General features: G+C 38.2%; 1 protein-coding gene across 1 annotated transcript; it reads right to left on the bottom strand.

The window, feature by feature from the left end:
* Positions 1–11722: 11722 nt before the first annotated feature.
* On the bottom strand, positions 11723–17348 carry LOC103973270 (glutathione S-transferase T1). Its single transcript, XM_009387783.3, has 7 exons — positions 17220–17348; positions 16988–17061; positions 16189–16249; positions 14716–14769; positions 13831–13910; positions 12405–12610; positions 11723–12096 (listed from the first exon to the last, which is right to left on the bottom strand). The coding sequence occupies exons 1-7, from the start codon at positions 17282–17284 to the stop codon at positions 11890–11892; spliced, it is 747 nt and encodes a 248-aa protein (XP_009386058.2). The 5' UTR covers positions 17285–17348; the 3' UTR covers positions 11723–11889.
* Between the last annotated feature and the right edge of the window lie 3366 nt (positions 17349–20714).

Genomic DNA, 20714 nt, shown 5'->3' with positions numbered 1-20714 from the left:
TTAAAACATGTAATTTTTAAGAAAATTAATTCTAAACTAAAAAAGAAAATACATCATGAAAGCATCAAGTAATTTCAAAATAAATTAGGGGATTTCGATTACCTCATCATTGAAAGCGATTAAGGTGTAGTTTTCCACCTCGTCTTTCTTGATTTTCTCCTCGTCTTGGGAGGAGCTCGATTCATCCCACTTTGTGTTCTTCTTTGGCCTCTTCCTTCGTTAAAGTTTATTATTTATTTTAGATTTTTGTTTAATAAACTTATTAAGATTTAGTATTCGAAGTTCAAGTTCATCATTGTCCTCATCACTTGAGTCATCGCTCAAGTGGTATTCATTTGTCCGGAGTTCTAAATCTTTCCTGTTCTTTGGAAGGTGATTTTGTTCATCATGTGTATTATGCACCATTTCATATGTCATTAATGAACCAATTAGTTCTTCAAGTGGTAAGTTGTTTAGGTTTTTAGCTTCTTGTATTGTAGTTACTTTTGAATCCCACTTCTTAGAAAGAGAACGCAAAATCTTGTTTACGAGTTCAAAATCTGAAAAACATTTTCCAAGAGCTCTTAAACTATTGACGACATCCGTGAAACGGGTGTACATGTCGCCTATAGTCTCGTTTGGTTGCATTCGAAAAAGCTCAAAATCATGTAATAAAATGTTAACTTTCGAGTCTTTGACTCTACTAGTTCCCTTGTGCATGATTTCAAGTGTTGCCAAATGTCAAAAGTCGTTTCGTACGTAGAAATCTGATTGAACTCATTTTTGTCCAAAGTGCAAAATAAGGCATTCATAGCCTTTGCGTTTAAAGAAAAATACTTCTTCTCAAAATCCGACCATTCGTTCATCGGTTTAGAGGGAAGTTGAAAACCGTTTTCAACGATATTCCATAAATCCAAATTCATAGAAATCAAGAAAACTCTCATTCGAGTTTTCCAATAAGTGTAGTCCAATTCGTTAAACAACGGTGGACGAACAACCGATAAGCCCTCTTGAAAGCCATGAAGAGCCATTTCTCTCGGGTGTAAATCTGAAATGAGAAATACTGGGCTCTGATACCAATTGTTAGGATCAAAAGCACTAAGAGGGGGGGGGTGAATTAGTGCAGCGGAAAACCTTCTACGATAAAAATCGCGTTCGTTCAATAATAGTGATTTCGGTAAGAAAGTCGATTCGTAAATCACTTTAACTTTTGATTAAGCGAGATGCAGTTAAAGCAAGGATATAAAGGCAATTTGCAGTTATGATAGAAATCAAAACGTAAGAGCAAACTGGAATATGATGATCGTACGATAAAACTGATTTACGTCTAAACGCCGATTCAGAAAGTGCAAAGCTTGAAACCCAATCATATATGCGCAGAAAGCAATAAGCTTTTTGTTAGGATCGAGAGCACTAAGAGGGGGGGGGGGGTGAATTAGTGCAGCGGAAATCTTTCAGCGATTAAAAACGAAAGTTGCGTTCGTTCGATAAAAACTATTTTGATGCAAAAGCCGATTCTAAGATTACTTATGATTAAGTGCAGTTTACGTGTAAACACAGTTAGCGTCTAAACGCAGTTTGCGTCTAAATGCAGATTGCGTCTAAACTCAGATTGCGTCTAAGCGTAGTTTGCGTCCAAGCGCAGATTGCGCAGTTTGCGTTTAAGCGCAGATTGCGTCTAAACACAGTTTGCGTCTAAGTGCAGTTTAAGCAGAAGTATAAAGACAATGTGCTGCTATTGTACAGCTCAAAAAGTAATCTGCAGAAAGCAGATTTACGTCTAAACGCAGATTTACGTCTGAACTTTGAAACTCGTTTGTATACTCGCAGAAGGCAGTATGCAGTTGAAATCAAGACGTAAACGTAAACTGAAATCTGATGATTGTGCGAGGAAAGCCGATTTACGTCTAAATGCAGTTTTACGTCTAAATGTTGAAACTCGTTCGTAAAATTACAGAAGACAGTTTGTAGTTATAAATAGAATCAAAATGTAAATGTAAACTGCAAGGAATCTCGTTCGTAAAAGCGCAGAAGACAGTTCGCAGTTATAAACAGATTCAAGACGTAAATGTAAGCTGCAATGTAAAGATCGTACGAAAACACCTATTGACGTCTGAATCCAGATTCGGAAAGATCAGCACTTAGAACTTGTTCGTAAAGGCGCAGAGAGCAGTAGTTATGTAGGAGGTTTGCAGTAATGATAAGGTACTCGAAATAAAAGCAAACCAGAGATTTAGAGTGGTTCTGTCAGTCTTGACCTACTCCACTTTTGGCTTCCTCCTCCGACGAGGTCACCGACGTCAACTAGCTGCCTTCCTTCAATGGGCGAAGGCCAACTGCCCTTTTACAGTTTCTCTCCTTTTGACGGGCTCAGGAGACAACCCTTACAGATCCTTTCTCTCATCTCTTTACAACTCAAGACTTGAAGAACAGAAAAGAGGAGAACTTTTGGACTTTACACAAATTTGAGCTCTTAGAATCACTGAAAAGATCAAGAATTCGGTGTGGATCAGTGTCCCTTCAGTGCTGAATGGGTGGGGTATTTATAGGCCCCAACCCAATTCAAATTTGGAGCTCAAAACGATCAAATCCCGAAATTTCGGGATCAGGCGGTTGCACCTCTTGACTGGAGAGGTTGCACCGCCTGGCAGAGCTCGAAGACCGAGCTCAGGCGGTGCCACCTCTCTGTCAGGGATGTTGCATTGCCCAGTCTTGCTCGAAGACTGAGCCCAGGCGGTGCCACCTCTCTGTCAGGGAGGTTGCACCGCCCAGTCTTGCTTGAAGACTGAGCCCAAGCGGTGCCACCTCTTTGTCAGGGAGGTTGCACCGCCCAGTCTTGCTCGAAGACTGAGCCCAGGCGGTGCCACCTCCTGGCTGGAGAGGTTGCACCGCCCAGTCTCGCTGGGAGGCTTAGCCCAGGCGGTGCCACCTCTTGGCCTAGGAGGTTGCACCTCCTAGTGCAATCAGGGTCCGAATGGTTAGCTCCATTCGGCCCACTTTCTATCTTTTCAGGGGCCCAATTGCCCCAAGATTAAGCTAATGGGATCACCTCCCATTTTCCAACTTAATCAACATGCTAACTACGATTAAATCTAAGACAATTTCTGCAGCTTTGCTCCGATGCGTCAATCGCTTCTTCCGGCGAGTTTCCGGCGAACTTCCGTCGATCATCCGATGTACCCTCGGTGATTCTTCTGCGGACTTCTGGTAAACTCCTGGACTTTGCGACGATCCACTTGGCGAGTTCCGACGAGCTTCGCTTGGCAAGCTTCTGGACTTCTCGGATCTGTTCTCGCAGAACCTCCGACGACCGTCCGAACTTCCGTTGAACTCTCGAACTCCCAACGTGATCATGAACTTGACTCCGACACAACTCCTGCTGCTTATCTAACTTTCATCGTAGTTAATCCTGCACACTTATCTCAACACATAGATTAGACAACAAATGACAATTGACTTCATCATCAAAATCCGAGATTCAACAATCTCCCCCTTTTTTATGATGACAATCAATTGATAATGGAGTTATCTTTAACTCCCCCTGTCTATATGCCATAGTTGAGATAAGTCAACCTTGAATTCAAGACCTAAGAATTCAAGTGACGTATTGATAAGTTAGATCAGTTAAACTTATCAATACTCCCATCATGATACTCATCATGATGTATCTCTTCAAAGATGATGTCAAGGCTTGACATACATCATCAAGTTTGTATGATTGTGTTTGTAACTATTCATCATGTAGTTTGAACATTATCATATAAAGCTGTGAAGCGCTATTACATGATGCACATATTTGAAATATTCTAGCAAGTTTTGCATTTTCTTCAAATGATAAGATATCAACTCAGGGCATAATGCAAACTATAGCACACGTTCATATATCTCTTGGTGATGCAAGGATGACATAATCATAACATTGTTTATAGCATCACTCAAGTATTTTGCAAGTATGACATGATCATGGCAGTTTTTATCAATTCATATTTTTCTCCCCCTTTGTCATCAACAAAAAGCATAGTAATTATGATACCAGGAAAATAATAATAGCAAGCTTATAGAAGAATTTTACATAGATTGCTTTAATACTTCTTCCCATTTTTGTTATAAGCCATTGTCTATGTAAAGATTTAGCAGGATAGAATACATACATATGAATCACTTCATCAAATCTATTTCAGAAACTTATTTTTCATGAAAGTGTACGAGAAAATTTGTTTTATAGCATTCGAATAAATAAGATGCATTCGGACAAGATTTCGTTGCAGATTTTCACATGGCAATCAAGTGATTTGATCATTCAATATAGTCCGAAAAATAATTTTAACAAATTCATCTATTCGGACACATCAACATTCCTAATTCTCTTTTAATGAAATCAAGGCACAAGGTTTTCAAAACTTTTAGTTTTAAAGCACAACATTCTTAATACATCACATACCAACAGTAACGATACCATAAAAATCTGAGATAACTTTTACCACAAGGCGCAAGATATATGTTTACCACGATAGATGTTTACAGCCAACACATCAGAAGTAACATAAGAAGTTTACAACAACAACAGGTGTTCAACAAGTTCATTGATGAGGTGAAAAATTAAAATGCCTAAACAAGGAGTCAAATTGACTATGAATTTGCTGCAGTTCAGATAGGATTTGATCTTGTCGTTGTTCAATCCGTTCTTGTCTCTGTTCGAATCGATCCATTCGAATCCCAATTTCTTCGATGGATGTATGAGTTTGCTCAACTGGATGTGTTTCCTCAAAGGGAAGGGTCGGAGGAGATTGGGTACCCCTAAATACTGGTGTTTCCGGTTCTGGTTCGGGTTGAGGGTGATCAGTCCTTCTAGGGATTCTAACCCGGTTATCGTTTCTATAGTAACATCTTAGTCGGTGAAGTAGATTTTTGTTTATTATGCTGAATCGATCTACTTTCATTACTTCTTCTTCTGGTGGTATTAGAATGTCGTAAGCTTTAATTATTCTTGTGATTATACCACCATATGGGAGCATCATATCTTTTTTAGATAATTCTAACATGTTTTGTTGGATAAGATAACCAAGACAGATGTCATGTCCCTTCATGATTAAGTACATAGTTCATAATTCTAATTGACTTATTTCATTATGATGGTATTGTTTAGGAAGAATTATACTAGTCATGATATGATGAAGTATCTTAGTGTTCAAAGGCAATAGATGTTCACAACTTTTAGGAACCAATGTTATGTTAGGATTGGCAAAGATTGTTTCTAAGGCTTCAACATAGAATGTTCCAATACTTTCATCATCCCATGATCCTCTAAAGTAAAGTCCTATGCTTTTTATGGGAATGCCTATCATATCACAAATGAACCTACCAGTGATTGAGATGTGTTGTCCTAAAAGATAGGTGGACATCCTTTCTTCATCATCTATTTGTATGTTATTGTAAAATAATCTAACTAGCCTAGGATAGATGGGTTCGTTAATCTGCAAGATTGGAAGTAGATCTAGGTTTGCAAACCATTGGATAGTCTCTAAGTCTCTTAGTTCATTTAGATCTACGTATTTTCCCTTATTGATAGATCTAAGTTCGAAAGAGGAAAATTTTTCAGCATGGTTTTTTGAATCGAAAAGAGTGAAATCAAACTCTTCTACTAATCTCCTCTTTCCCTTATCTCTTGAGGATCTTCTAGATCCCATAACTACTGCTGTTTAGAGGGATGATGATGAGCAAGAGTAAATGAAGAACAAAACAGAATTTAAGGGCTTCTTAGAGAGTACCTTTGTGAACTCTTCAAGGAAGGATTCTTGATGTTTTGCTTCGAAATGGGAGGTATTTGGAAGGCTTAGAGGAATGAAATGAGAATGGAGGAGACTTGGGAGAGTAGAAGAGGAAATGGGAGTGAGTTGGGGTCGGTTCCACCGCCGGCCATAGCGTGGGTTTAAAAAGGCAGAGTTACGAGCGGTTGCACCTCTGGCTGGAGCGGTGCAACCTCTGGCAACCCATGGTAGCTGGAGGTGCCACCGCCAGCTGGAGAGGTGCCACCGCCTACAGCCAGTGAGCACCTAATGTGATTTTGCCTTGAGGAGAGTTTTTTTTTTTTTTTTTTTTTCAGAGCAATTAATGTTTATTAAGATAGATCTTTTAACGTGTATATGTCATACGTATGTTGATAGTTTGTTTGGTATCCCTTTTAAGATCATGACATTTTTAGTTTCTATAAGAGTTAATTCGTAGATGATAGTGTTGACGGGTTCGAATATCAAGGGGATATGTGAATTTGGATATCATATGTTTCTAATAAGGTTATATCCAAATCGTATTTGTGATTTCATAACTTCCACTTGTTACTTAAGCATTGCGAGTTCCTTTTTGACTCTTGGTTTATGACTATCGAGAGTCAAGGAGCAGAATATTATTTCTTGCTCCGGCCTAAAATTTTAATGTTTTTATATGAAGGGATGATTTTTAGGAACCCATTTGCTTTTGGGTGCCTCACAAATAGATCTGCATTGTTTATCATGTTGCATGGAGTTTATCATGGTTCCTTTAGGAACCCAAATCAATTTGTTTGGACTTATTTTCTTGAATGGACAACAATGTGTCTTGTGTCCAAATTTACAACAGAAGTTACATTTGTCTTGATGTCGAATATGTAGGATGGAGCCTTTTATGAAGGTGGTTGGATTTTGGTGAGGACTTCTCACGAATCCAATTCCACTTCTTTTGGGAACGTGACCCTTGTTTGTAAGGATCATGTTCAATGACTTGCTACCAACCTCGAATTTCTTCAAGGTGTCCTTAAGTAGCAAGTTTTCTTTTTGGAGAGTTTCTAGATCATGGCATTTTATGCATGGGCTTAAACTATCATGATGTTCAGCATTTAACTTATCGAAATTACAAATAAGACTATCATGCTCCTTTTTTAGCAATTTGTATTTACTACTGATAGTCTTACACTCATCAAACAATTCATGGAAAGCATTTAATAATTCATCGAATGATAAATCTGCATCTATTGAATTTGTTACCTCATCTTCGATGGCCATTAAGGCGTAATGAGCAACTTGCTCGGTGTTGGACTCCTCTTCTTCGGATGCGCTTGAGTCATCCCATGTTGCTTGAAGCGCCTTTTTCTTTGACGTTCTCCTTTTGACTTGGGGACAATCACTCTTGTAGTGTCCCGGCTTTTTGTATTCATAGCAGATTACTTGGTCCTTCTTGGGTTCAAGTTTATTTTTTGCATCATTCTTAAACTTGTTTCTTTTAAAGAACTTTTTAAACTTTCTTGTTAGAAGTGTCAAGTCATCATCACAGTCCTCATCACTTGAGTTTTCTCTCAAGTGGCATTCAGAAGTTTTGAGTGCCATATCCTTCCTGTTCTTTGGAAGGATGTCTTCTTGCTCTTCATGAGCTTTACAAGTCATTTCGTAGGTCATTAATGACCCGATTAGTTCTTCAAGAGGAAAATTTCGCAAATCTTTTGCCTCTTGAATAGCAGTGACTTTAGGATCCCAACTCTTAGGAAGGGATCTTAGTATCTTATTAATAAGCTCAAAATCCGAAAAGCTCTTTCCGAGTCCTTTTAGACCGTTGACGACATCCGTGAAACGGGTAAACATGTCGCCAATGGTTTCACTCGGTTTCATCCGAAAAAGTTCGAAAGAATGTAACAGCAAATTGATTTTTGACTCTTTTACTCTACTTGTGCCCTCATGGGTCACTTCGAGTGTGTGCCAAATATCAAATGCAGTTTCACAAGTTGAAACACGGTTAAACTCGTTTTTATCAAGTGCACAAAATAAGGCATTTATAGCCTTTGCATTAAGAGCGAAAGCCTTCTTCTCCAAATCATTCCAATCGATCATTAGAAGAGAAGACTTCGAAAATCCGTTTTCGACAAGATTCCACAGTTCAAAATCCATAGAAATAAGAAAGATCCTCATTCGGGTCTTCCAGTAGGTGTAGTCCGTCCCACTGAACATGGGTGGACGCGTAATAGAATGCCCCTCTTGGTTTCCGGCGTATACCATTTCTCTTTGGGTTTTAGTTCGTTAGAGAGTTAACCTTGCTCTGATACCAATTGTTAGGATCGAGAGCACTAAGAGGGGGGTGAATTAGTGCAGCGGAAATCTTTCAGCGATTAAAAACGAAAGCTACGTTCGTTCGATAAAAACTATTTTGATGCAAAAGCCGATTCTAAGATTACTTATGATTAAGTGCAGTTTACGTGTAAACACAATTAGCGTCTAAACGCAGTTTGCGTCTAAATGCAGATTGCGTCTAAACTCAGATTGCGTCTAAGCGCAGTTTGCGTCCAAGCGCAGATTGAGCAGTTTGCGTTTAAGCGCAGATTGCGTCTAAACACAGTTTGTGTCTAAGCGCAATTTAAGCAGAAGTATAAAGACAATGTGCTGCTATTGTACAGCTCAAAAAGTAATCTGCAGAAAGCAGATTTACGTCTAAACGCAGATTTACGTCTAAACGCATATTTACGTCTGAACTTTGAAACTCGTTTGTATACTCGCAGAAGGCTGTATGCAGTTGAAATCAAGACGTAAACGTAAACTGAAATCTGATGATTGTGCGAGGAAAGTCGATTTACGTCTAAATGCAGTTTTACGTCTAAATGCTAAAACTCGTTCGTAAAATTGCAGAAGACAGTTTGCAGTTATAAATAGAATCAAAATGTAAATGTAAACTGCAAGGAATCTCGTTCGTAAAAGCGCAGAAGACAGTTCACAGTTATAAACAGATTCAAGACGTAAATGTAAGCTGCAATGTAAAGATCGTACGAAAACACCTATTGACGTCTGAATCCATATTCGGAAAGATCAGCACTTAGAACTTGTTCGTAAAGGCGCAGAGAGCAGTAGTTATGTAGGAGGTTTGCAGTAATGATAAGGTACTCGAAATAAAAGCAAACCAGAGATTTAGAGTGGTTCGGTCAGTCTTGTCCTACTCCACTTTTGGCTTCCTCCTCCGACGAGGTCACCGACGTCAACTAGCTGCCTTCCTTCAATGGGCGAAGGCCAACTGCCCTTTTACAGTTTCTCTCCTTTTGACGGGCTCAGGAGACAACCCTTACAGATCCTTTCTCTCCTCTCTTTACAACTCAAGACTTAAAGAACAGAAAAGAGGAGAACTTTTGGACTTTACACAAATTTGAGCTCTTAGAATCACTGAAAAGATCAAGAATTCGGTGTGGATCAATGTCCCTTCAGTGCTGAATGGGTGGGGTATTTATAGGCCCCAACCCAATTCAAATTTGGAGCTCAAAACGATCAAATCCCGGAATTTCGAGATCAGGCAATTGCACCTCTTGACTGGAGAGGTTGCACCGCCTGGCAGAGCTCAAAGACCGAGCTCAGGCGGTGCCACCTCTCTGTCAGGGAGGTTGCACCACCCAGTCTTGCTCGAAGACTGAGCCCAGGCGGTGCCACCTCTCTGTCAGGGAGGTTGCACCGCCCAGTCTTGCTCGAAGACTGAGCCCAGGCGGTGCCACCTCCTGGCTAGAGAGGTTGCACCGCCCAGTCTCGCTGGGAGGCTTAGCCCAGGCGGTGCCACCTCTTGGCCTAGGCGGTTGCACCTCCTAATGCAATCAGGGTCCGAATGGTTAGCTCCATTCGGCCCACTTTCTATCTTTTCAGGGGCCCAATTGCCCCAAGATTAAGCTAATGGGATCACCTCCCATTTTCCAACTTAATCAACATGCTAACTACGATTAAATCTAAGACAATTTCTGCAGCTTTGCTCCGATGCATCAATCGCTTCTTCCGATGAGTTTCCGGCGAACTTCCGTCGATCATCCGATGTACCCTCGGTGATTCTTCTGCGGACTTCCGGCAAACTCCTGGACTTTGCGATGATCCACTTGGCGAGTTCCGACGAGCTTCGCTTGGCAAGCTTTTGGACTTCTCGGATCTGTTCTCGCAGAACCTCCGACGACCGTCCGAACTTCCGTTGAACTCTCGAACTCCCAACGTGATCATGAACTTGACTCCGGCGCAACTCCTGCTGCTTGTCTAACTTTTATCGTAGTTAATCCTGCACACTTATCTCAACACATAGATTAGACAACAAATGACAATTGACTTCATCATCAAAATCCGAGATTCAACACTTTTGAGGAGGTTTGCAGTAAAGATAATATGCTCAAAGTAAATACAAACCGAGATTTAGAGTGGTTCGGTCAATCTTGACCTACTCCACTTTTGGCTTCCTCCACCGACGAGGTCACCGACGTCAACTAGAGGTCTTCCTTCAATAGGCGAAGGCCAACCACCCTTTTACAGTTTCACTCCTTTTGACGGGCTTAGGAGACAACCCATACAGAATTTTCTCTCCTCTCTTTAAGGATCAGAACTTGGAAGAAAAGAGGGAGAAGAACTTTTGGCCTTTACAACAATTTTGAGCTCTAAAAATCACATAACAAGATCAGGATTTCGGTGTATGTTGAGTGCCCTTTCAATGCTGAATGGGTGGGGTATTTATAGGCCCCAACCCAGTTTGAATTTGGAGCTCAAAACTATCAATTCCCAGAATTTCGGGATCTAGCGATTGCACCTCCTGACTGAGGCGGTTGCACCGCCTGACAGAGCTCGAAGACTGAGCCTCTGGGCGGTGCCACCTCTGTCAGGGGCGATTGCACCTCCTGCTAGAGCTCGAAGACCAAGCTCAGGCGGTGCCACCTCTTGTTAAGGGAGGTTGCACCGCCCAGTCTCACTCGGAGACTGAGCCCAGGCGGTGCCACCTCCTGGCTAGGGCGGTTGCACCGCCCAGTCTCGCTCGGAGACTTAGCCCAGGCGGTGCCACCTCCTGGCTTGGGCGGTTCAACCGCCTGGCAGAAATCAGGGTCCGAATGGGTTGATCCATTTGGCCCAATTTGGGTTTTTCAAGGGCCCAATTGCCCCAAGATTAAGTTAATGGGATCACCTCCTATTTCCAACTTAATCATTGTGTTAATTATGATATTTCCTAAGACATTTACTGCAACTTGCTCCGGTGCGTCAATCGCTTCTTCCGGCGAGCTTCCGGTGAACTTCCGTCGATCATCCGATGAACCCTCGGTGATGCTCCTGCGGACTTCCGACAAACTCCTAGACTTGCGACGATCCACTTGGCGAGTTCCGACGAGCTTCTTTGGCAAGCTCATGGACTTCTCGGATTTGTTCCCGCAGAACCTCCGACGACTGTCCGAACTTCCGTCGAACTCTCAAACTCCCAACGCGATCATTGTCTTGACTCCGGTGCAACTCCTGCTGCATATCTTACCTTCATCGTAGTTAATCCTGCACACTTAAAACAAAACTTCGATCGAGACAATTAATCCTAAGCAATTAACCAAGTTGTCCGACATGTCATTGGTCCCTCGATGCTTCGTCCGATTCTTCGGAGCATCGTCCTCTCCTGTAGCCTATTGCCCAATCGGCTAGTTGACTCCGCAACTCCGATATCCTTGGCACAATACCTGCTCTTCTTGGCCCGATGCCCGACTCCACGGCCCGAAGCCTTCTGTCGATACGTCGACCGATCCACCGGCCCGACATCCAATCTTCTGACATGTTCCTCCGACACAACATGATTTTCCTGCTTTAATTGTCTCATCCTAATCAAAACATCCTGCGTCACTCAAAACACAGATTAAATCATAAACATATATCAAGTAGTTTCATTAGTTTCATCATCAAAATACGAGATTCAATATGACTATATATATATATATCACAGTATTGCAGAGCTTTCACAATCAGCGTATGGAAATATGCAGCAACTTGGATTTGATCATTATTTTTATGACAACTTCAATGATTGTTCTTAATCCTTCGGAAACATCTAAAATAAACACACACATAGCAACACTGTTTTAGTGCTCTGTCACTGCAATGTAAACTGCTGCATCAAATCACCAGTTTGATCAAGTTAAAGCTTCGGGTTGGGTTTCATGCTGAGATGAGTATCGTTAGGTTTTGCGTTGGCCAGCCTGCTGTGTAGCCTTGCCTTGACTTTGTACAGAATCCCATGGACTTCCTCAAAATGAGGACTGGTAGCAGATTTTACATTTTCGATCCATTGCAAGATCTTTGGGTGAGGCCCCAATATTCTGTCGCGATCTTTCTCATCCACGACCTGAAACAAAGGGATGCACTATTAAATAGCATCAGAAATTATTATGATGTATCAAAATTTGGATGACAGCTCCAAAGATTAGCATCTTGCATCCATGTGCTTCATGCTATCCCACTATATTGTATCCAGTCTAATTCATATTTGCTTATTTTTCTCTTTGCAAATTACAATTATTGAAAACCATAGATACTGTAGTAGTTTGTAAGATATGATAAGAAAATGCATGGATTTAAATAAAATTGTATATTGTTTTCCATAACTGTATGTAATAGTCATAAAACACAATGAGTATGCATCAAGTGACATACCTCCAATTGCATAATCTCACAGACAAGGCTGAGATCTGCAATGGATGGCTGGAAATTTCCCAATAAGAATTTTGCATTTCCTTTTAGCCAAAGCAACTCTATCTTTGAAAGGGACGCTCTAAGAATTATTTCAGCTTCATTTGCTGCTTGTGGGTTTAATGGAAGACCAAGTGCAGGTCCCAGGGCACGGTTAAGAACAAAGGTTGCTACAAATAATAAAAAGCAATCGGGCTATCAAGTCTCATCAAACTAGAAAATCATAAATATAATGAACTATGATGTGATGGAAAAAAGAAAAGACGAAGAAGGCCCATTGGTTTATGGTGTTAGCAAGGTTCTTAATCTCGTACCGTACCAGTGCACTGAGCTTTGCTCGATATGGTACGATACGGCGTATCGAGCATTATACCTAAAATAAGCATAAAACTCTCTGAAAATATCTAAAAAATAAAAAAAAAGTTAGGATAGGGTTTTTAAGTTAGAAATAAATATTGTCTAGCCCCTTCCATCATGTTCTGACCGAGGGGGATTTTTCTCCTACTAGAGCCTCTTTTTCTATTGCCTCGGTGATAAAATATAAAGGACATTGAGGATTTCCCGCCTCATCAAGTAAAGGACCCTTTTGGTTCTCTAACATTGACTCTGACATTGACTCTGAATCTTTTGTGGAAATGGAGGTCGATGGGATCAATCTTTGGTTCCTCTAGCTCCTTTGCCCAAGGTGATAACGATCGAAATCGATGAGTACCAGCTGGTACAAGTCGATAATGATCGAAATCGATCGATACCAATTGGTATAGGTTAGTAATGATTGAAATTTCGAACGTTACCGTCCGGTATAGCCCTATATCGCCCGACACGAGGCCAAATGCCTGATACCGCCCGGTAGTAGACGGTTTGTGTGCCGATCTACTGGTGGACCAATACGTACGGTATTGCAAACCCTGGGTGTTAGGAATCCTTGTCTACTATATGAAATAAAACTTATAAGGAAGAGAAGAACCAATAAATGAAGGCAGCATTCTTAAAGTCTTTGCTATATTAAATGAAACCAATAAACTCAAACTGAACGTCCCTCCAACATTTCTAGGGATATGTGCCATGAAATCAACTAAAACTCATCATTTTTTCCATTGTTATTCCCAACTGTCACTAGTTTAATCTTCAGATGGTTGGTGAATCAGATGTCACAACCACAACTGTGTCTGAAGACATGAATTCAAGTTTCTCAGCAACTTAGATTCTTTAAGTTAGTGAACACATCCTTTGCCTTAAGTATTTCTTTATTTTTAATTTCTTGGATATTTTTTAACATAAATTCAACCTCTTCTCATGGATGTCTTCAGGAAAACTAGCATTATAAGAATTAATATGTCCATGTTCTTCATTCAGAAAATAGAAATGAGAGGATGGAGCTTTTTCATACCTGCACCACGGCGTAGGTTGGTGTGGTGCCAATCCAATATGGACTGAATTTTGGCTCTAGTGAAGAGATCAGCAGGATACCTTCCATATAAAACACGAGTTACAAGGTAAAACTTATCTTGAGATGGCCATGATAAAGAACACAAACAAAGTATAAGTGATATTTCTATCTAACATCGATGGTCTAATATCATAACAAAAAGGAATAGTACATCTTTCACTAATAAAGGATCAAATAGATGTCTGCTTCCAATGTATCAAGTACTCCACTTAACGTATAACCATTGTTTTCCTACAGAATATAAAGATATAACTTCAAAAGTCACTTTTCCTCCTGTTCCTATTGTTTGTTTATTAATATTATCAGAGCAAGGTAGCTTGAGCGAGCAGTTAAATGTTAGCCAGTTGATCTTTTGCCAGCATTATATGAACAAATAGGAGAGATATGATAGATAAATTATTCTTTTACTACTGAATATTTCTTTGTCTCAAATGTGAAGGAAAAATCATTTTGGAGTATCCAATAGTAACCAAGTTATGCCATTGCAACTTAAAAATGTTTTGTACCATATGCTTATTTATCTTTCTTGACAATGATGATTTATGGTCATTTATAACATTTAAAAAGTAGAGATAAGTACTTACGAAAATTGACCTATCAGGACCTTCACATGAAGGTTGTAGTATCTAAGTTGTTTCTGACAACATATGAGTTAAGCCTCAGAAAACTATTAGGTCATCAGACAGATGTATTAGTTGTCTATCAACAGCATAAAACTAAGGCCCCATGGAGACTATCAGGTTGTCGGAGAAAATATAGTATGAAAATAAACCCACACAATTGATCGACAGAGAAAAGGAATGTAAATGACACATTATAAATTACCAATGGTCCGGAATGCCTGGAAATGCACAGGAAAGATAGCTCAAAATGGCATGACTGGACCAAAAAATAAGTCAATTAGATACAATTTGCCAGAAAGATGGATGCAGACAAATATTTGGTATGTTTATATGTCAAAATTGAATAAATAAAATGAACTTTAACATAAAAAACTTTATCAAGATTTAGAATTAAATTTAAAATACAATGAATATTCAATTTGAGTAAGAAAGGTACAGATGTTCATGCGGCATATATGATAATACAGGTAAATTAGCATGACAGTGATCTCAGACTTGGAAATTATACCATGAAACAAACATATGAAAGTAAAACGACTGCCATAGAAAATTCTTTATTCATAAGACATCATAATGTTCCTGTTGGGCCTTGTCTTTTAATTGTTATTAGTTATTTTACCCTTAGCTTTGAGAATTTAGAGTCTATTCAAGTTGGCCTGAAACTTATATCTACTGTAGCATTTATTTGTTCAAGAACACCAGGGTTATTCTAGAGTTTCAAGTGCCTATAAAATTTAATATCTTAATAGTAAACCATCATGTCTACATAAGGGCCATTCAAAATGTAATGAATCAAGTTCAGGATGTGCGATAAATTACAAGGTACCAGAAAAGAAATCTGATACCACTTTGATGTATGACAACTTACCAGAAAGGTGCTGCAACAACAAACAAATGTAGAATGATGGGATCCGATGGGATTCAAGTTTTGTTCATAAGTCAAGGGATAGGAGCATTTGGTTGATTAATTCAACCGGTTAAAGGTATCAAAAAAGTAACCCTTCATTGAAGCATTTTGGTATTGCTCCTGGATTAGAATACAATTAATGAACATAGAGTCATCTCATTATTTTTCCTTAAAAGATAAATGATGGTAGACTTACTGATCATTAAGACAGTTGACGAAAGAACCCAATGCAACAAAACTCATGTTGGGTCTTTGGAACAGCTTGTATTATTTGATAATAATCAGTTTAATCTATTTTTTCGAGAAGGTCTCTGATTTGAGTCCATATAGACCTAATCCTAACATATTTTGTTTCAGTTTAGGATACTTTTCATTTTCTCTTTAGTACCTATTTATAGACCAGCCACATGGTTGGTTCCCCAGAAATGAAAGCAACATCAAATGCTCATGTAAGTGCAAAGGGAAAGAAAAACAGAAAAAAATGAAAATTTTCAACTTAACATGATTTTGAAACATGTTGTTCTCAGCATGACATGGCAACCATTGCCTGTGAGTTGAACAAAAAGAGCTGATTGTATCAATGAAACAAAACCTAATAAAAGCAGTATAATGGGCAGTCTACTATAAGGACAAATTATTCAAAGATATGTGACACTGCCCTAAATGAAGACTCAGTTACCACCATGAAAGGATTCACATGTAATCAAGGACAGGAGAAGCATTAAAAGATAATATATTTAAGCAAAAACTTAAATAATCAACATCTACCTCTCAAAGAGCGTATATCTTCCATCAACAACAGCTGGAACTTGTCCCATTGGGTTTATTTCTGAGTAAAGCATCTGAGTCAGTACATCCAGAAAAGAAAGAGGTGGAGTATACTGAAAAAGGTATGCTTAGTTCGTAAATCAGCAAAGATGAGACAAGCTTGCACATTTAGATTGAGCAGAAGGGCAGAAACAAGATATTCACATTATGATTTCTCATGTTCAAACATTGAGATAAAGTAGTTATTTCTGTCAAATAAAACATAAGGAATTTCATGGACAAATAAGTGTCTGTCTGGTGTCCCCACTGATGATGGTAGCTATTCTAAGAATTGTTATCTAACAAAACCATAATCTCCATTGTTCTCAATTCTTCGTTTGGCATACTTTTGCTATAAAAGATAACCATAATCAACCTTGCTCAATCCACTTTCTTCCTCCTACTGATCCGGAACATATATAGTATTGCCTAAACCCTAGATAAAAAATCTTTAGTTGATTATACATTCTGTTATCCTCTTTATAGGATACTAAAAAAATCAACAAAGCATCATTATTAGCGATCTCTTAAAATTATTTTATTTATTGCTTTTCAAGATTCTACTATCATATAACACAGATATCTTGCAATCACTACTACTATTCAACAAACCCATACTTTTTCATAGCACTAATTTACAGCTAGATTGCGAAGATGCTATTTCGTAAAATCTCACTCCATAGTATTACTATTCAATATTGATTTGTCTGTGATTCAGATATGCTGGGCATAACTATGAATTGGAGTCGCAAAAAGGGACCTTTGAATTCGGGCGAGCGATGCTGACGCTTCACGAGATCAATCCTCACCTCCTCGAAATCGATGCCGTTGACCCTGAAATCAAGAACCAAAATTTCCCACGATAAATCGTAGAGCCCAAGGGAGACGAATCTAATCCCAACATAGAAAGCGAGAGATTTGTCTTCCCAATCCAACATCTAATCGAAAAGGTTAAAGCGAAAATGTAAAGAAATTGCGTTAGGAAATATTACTTGCAGAAGATTATAATCGCCCGTGATGGTTGCGACATTCGATCGGCGTACACCTTCAGCGTCATCTCCTCTCTCTCTCTCTCTCTCTCGCTCTCTCTAGGATGAGTAGCGTTGACTGCAAATGTGGCCTTCCCTTGAGTGTAACACAAATAAATAAATAAATAAATAAATATATATATATATATATATATATATATATATATATATATATATATATATCACTGAAAAGTTTAGAAATTCAGATCTCCCATCTAATATTAAAATCCTTCATATATAAAAATTATTACTATTAACATCCATTTAAAGATTCAGATTAATAACTTCTAACCAACAGTAAAATTAATTTATGTCACATCTTATATTTATAAAAAATAAATTATTATTTTATTATTCATATTTTTTTAAAAATATCTTTGAATTGAAATTTTTATGTTTACAATACTAAATATTTTTTAACTGAAAAAATAAAAGCATCTTAGTAGAGCATGAGTGATGAGAAAAGTTCATTCACCCATGTCTTAGATCTATTATAAAATAGTAAGGTAATCTGAAAATAAATATAAGATAAAAGTATATTATCTTAAAAACTTTTGAAAAGAATAAAAATAATTTTAATATTCATAATATATATATATATTAATAATTTAATATAAAATTATAATATATCAATTTATCATGAAACTCATGCAATAAAAAAATAATGATAATTCTTATATAGTAAATAAAATCATACATCAATAATATGCAATCAATTTTAGTGACATATATGATAGTATGATAAAAAAGACATATCATAATGGTGCACTCTTTCAACGTTGGATGGAAAGATATATTTTACGAGATAGATTCTTTCCAACACCGATAGCAAAAACTTATATCGTACTCCCAACAAAAGATGAAGAAATCATTTAACCGTTATATCTAACTACTAATTCCTAAAGAGAATCAATCATAATCATTCATTATGAGAGAATATATAACTTGCTAGACTATATTTATTAGTGACTCCATACCATGATAAACTCGTAGCTCCTTTCATATATTTCCAATGTTAACTATTCAATATAGTCACATGTAATAACAATCACATCAATATCATTAATTTAATTAAAAAAATAATCATTTTCAAAAGACACATTCAGATAAAATTTTGAAGTTCACTAAAGCATAAATACATGATGCATCAATTTTTCAATAGTTCCTAATTAACTTAGACCCTAATTCGAATAGATTAATTGACTTAAACTAAACTTAATTCAATTAAGACCTAATCATATTAGTTGGGTCATGTTAGATCACATGGGCTGGGTTATACTTAGTCATATGGGTTAAATTATTATTTGTCACATGAGTTACGTCATGTTAGGATCGTTACACTAAAAGGGGGAGAGAGAGGTTCAAAATGGAGAAACGATTCAAAAATTTGTTCGATGAAATCAGTATCGAAAATGTGTTTAACTTAGAATATAAGTAAGTGTAGTAAGCAATTAAATCAGTAAGCAATAGCAATGAATAGCATAAAAGGAAATACACATCAAATTTATAGTGGTTTAATCATTGCGACCTACATCCACACCTGATTCCTCCTCCATTTAGGTCATCGGTATTCACTATTGATCTTCTTTTCAACGGATGAAGATTAACTATCCTTGTTACAATACTTTTCTCTTTTTCACAAGCTTAGAAGAGAATCTTTACAACTCTCTTTTACAAGTAATCCTCACATCTCTCTTAGAATGACTTAGAAACTTAAGAAGAAAGGAACTCAAACACTATCAAAAGAGTTTACACATTTAGAATCACAAATTTTTCGTGTTCTTTTCTTAGTATCTCAAGTTGCATAGTTCCATTGCTTCTAGAAGAGCGTCAAAACTGAAGTTTCGATAACGAACTACTGTCCTCTGTCCCTCAATCCTATGAAAAGCATGTCCCTTAATTGCTTTAAGAATTTAGTGCAAAAGAAAGAAATATAGAGGCAACTGTTGCTTTAAGATTGTCATCTTGATTGGCAGCTGCTAAGTATAGAACTCCCTAACGCTATTATAATGGCCTGAGTCAAACAGGCAAAGTCAAGTGTCTCAGCAGAGTCAACTCAAAGATGGAAATTGGACGTTAGCACTTCGCTTGTTGCTTCCTTTCGCACCCCAAGATATCAGTAATCATTGAGAGCTTCAAAGCCAGCCAAATAAAGGACAATGAATTGAACTTGCTCGAACCTATCTCTGCTCTGGTAGACTTTCTTCACATAACTTCTTAACCCATAACTGGAACTAGGTGGGACTGGGACTCCACTCTTTCGGAACCGCACTCAACTGTATTGCCTGCTAAAGATTGAATGGAATTTTGAACTGAACTGTCAACTCAAAACTCCTCTACATGCATTGTTGATTATCTCTCTCACCACCAACAAGGACGGATAGTAATATGACTTTCTTTTTCTATACGATAGACTCCTTGTCAATTTCTTTTTCCATTCTGACAATTCCATTCTTCTAAGATCACTATTTGCTGGAGGATCCGTATTCGTAAGAAGGTCGGTTTATACGAGTTGAGTTCGTCAGTGTATTTGTTCCTTAAAGCAAGAGTGAGCTGAGCAGTTAGGTGTTTGTTCCTTAAAGTAAGAGTTCAGGGAGGCGTGTTAGTTAGGGAATAAAGTATAGATTGAGTGGAGAGTTCACCGTTTGCACTATTTTCTATTCTTTAGAGTTTCGCAGTGAGGTGTTGTTACTTGATTCTGTAAGTGGAACGCAACATTCTCCTCTCCTCTTTTGTGCACTCAATTCTTAATACAGAGGGAGTCTCTTAAAGGATGCAAAACTGTTTGTTTACGCTATTCTATATATGTATAGCTCTCTTTAATTCAATAAGCAAAGGAATAAGTCAACAACCTTTAGGGAAGAAGTAAACTGAAACTCTCATTCACTTTGCGCAACAACCTTTGAGCTAGAACAACAACATAGGGACTTCTACCTCTATCCACTTAGAGCTTCAAATCTCTTCCCTTATGTCGCTATATGAATCTTGTTTTTGAGTGCTTTAAGTTTTGTTCCACTCAGGTTTTCAGGATATTAATGGTATTATCATTAGTGCTGGGTACTATCACCATCACCTGTCTAGATGGTGCCATCGCTTGACAGCATAGAAGATTATGTTCTGATAATACTACCGCTAGTTTTTGGGAAACATACACTCTGTACTTTCTAGCTCACAAGCGGTTCCATCATTTGATCCGGCGGTGTCATCGCTTGACCCAACTTCAAGTCACTGAATTGACATTCTAATAGACCAAATTCAATCCTAATTCAGGCTTAATGAGCCCTTAATTAAGTTGGCTTGGTTACACCAAAAACCAACTCAATTAAAATCTAAACTACTTCGATCAAGATTCCTTTGCTTCACCATTATGTAAAAATATATCGTACTCCCAACAAAGTATGGAAGAACCATTTCACCAGTATGTCTAACAACTACAACTACTGATTCATGAAGGAAATT

This window comes from Musa acuminata, chromosome BXJ3-5, assembly GCF_036884655.1.
Source record: "Musa acuminata AAA Group cultivar baxijiao chromosome BXJ3-5, Cavendish_Baxijiao_AAA, whole genome shotgun sequence".
Taxonomy (NCBI): domain Eukaryota; kingdom Viridiplantae; phylum Streptophyta; class Magnoliopsida; order Zingiberales; family Musaceae; genus Musa; species Musa acuminata.
The sequence above is the reverse complement of the archived record's forward strand: the minus strand, read 5'-3'. Positions and strand labels throughout refer to the sequence as shown.

Bases quoted from the DNA above. Each gene is read 5' to 3' on its own strand.
- LOC103973270 (XM_009387783.3), bottom strand. From the start codon at position 17,284: ATGACGCTGAAGGTGTACGCCGATCGAATGTCGCAACCATCACGGGCG. The intron at 14,770-16,188 runs GTAGATGTTGAT...TTTTTGGTCCAG, and splicing joins AGATATACGCTCTTTGAGAG to TCATGCCATTTTGAGCTATC. The intron at 13,911-14,715 runs GTAATTTATAAT...TTTATATGGAAG, and splicing joins CCAGGCATTCCGGACCATTG to GTATCCTGCTGATCTCTTCA.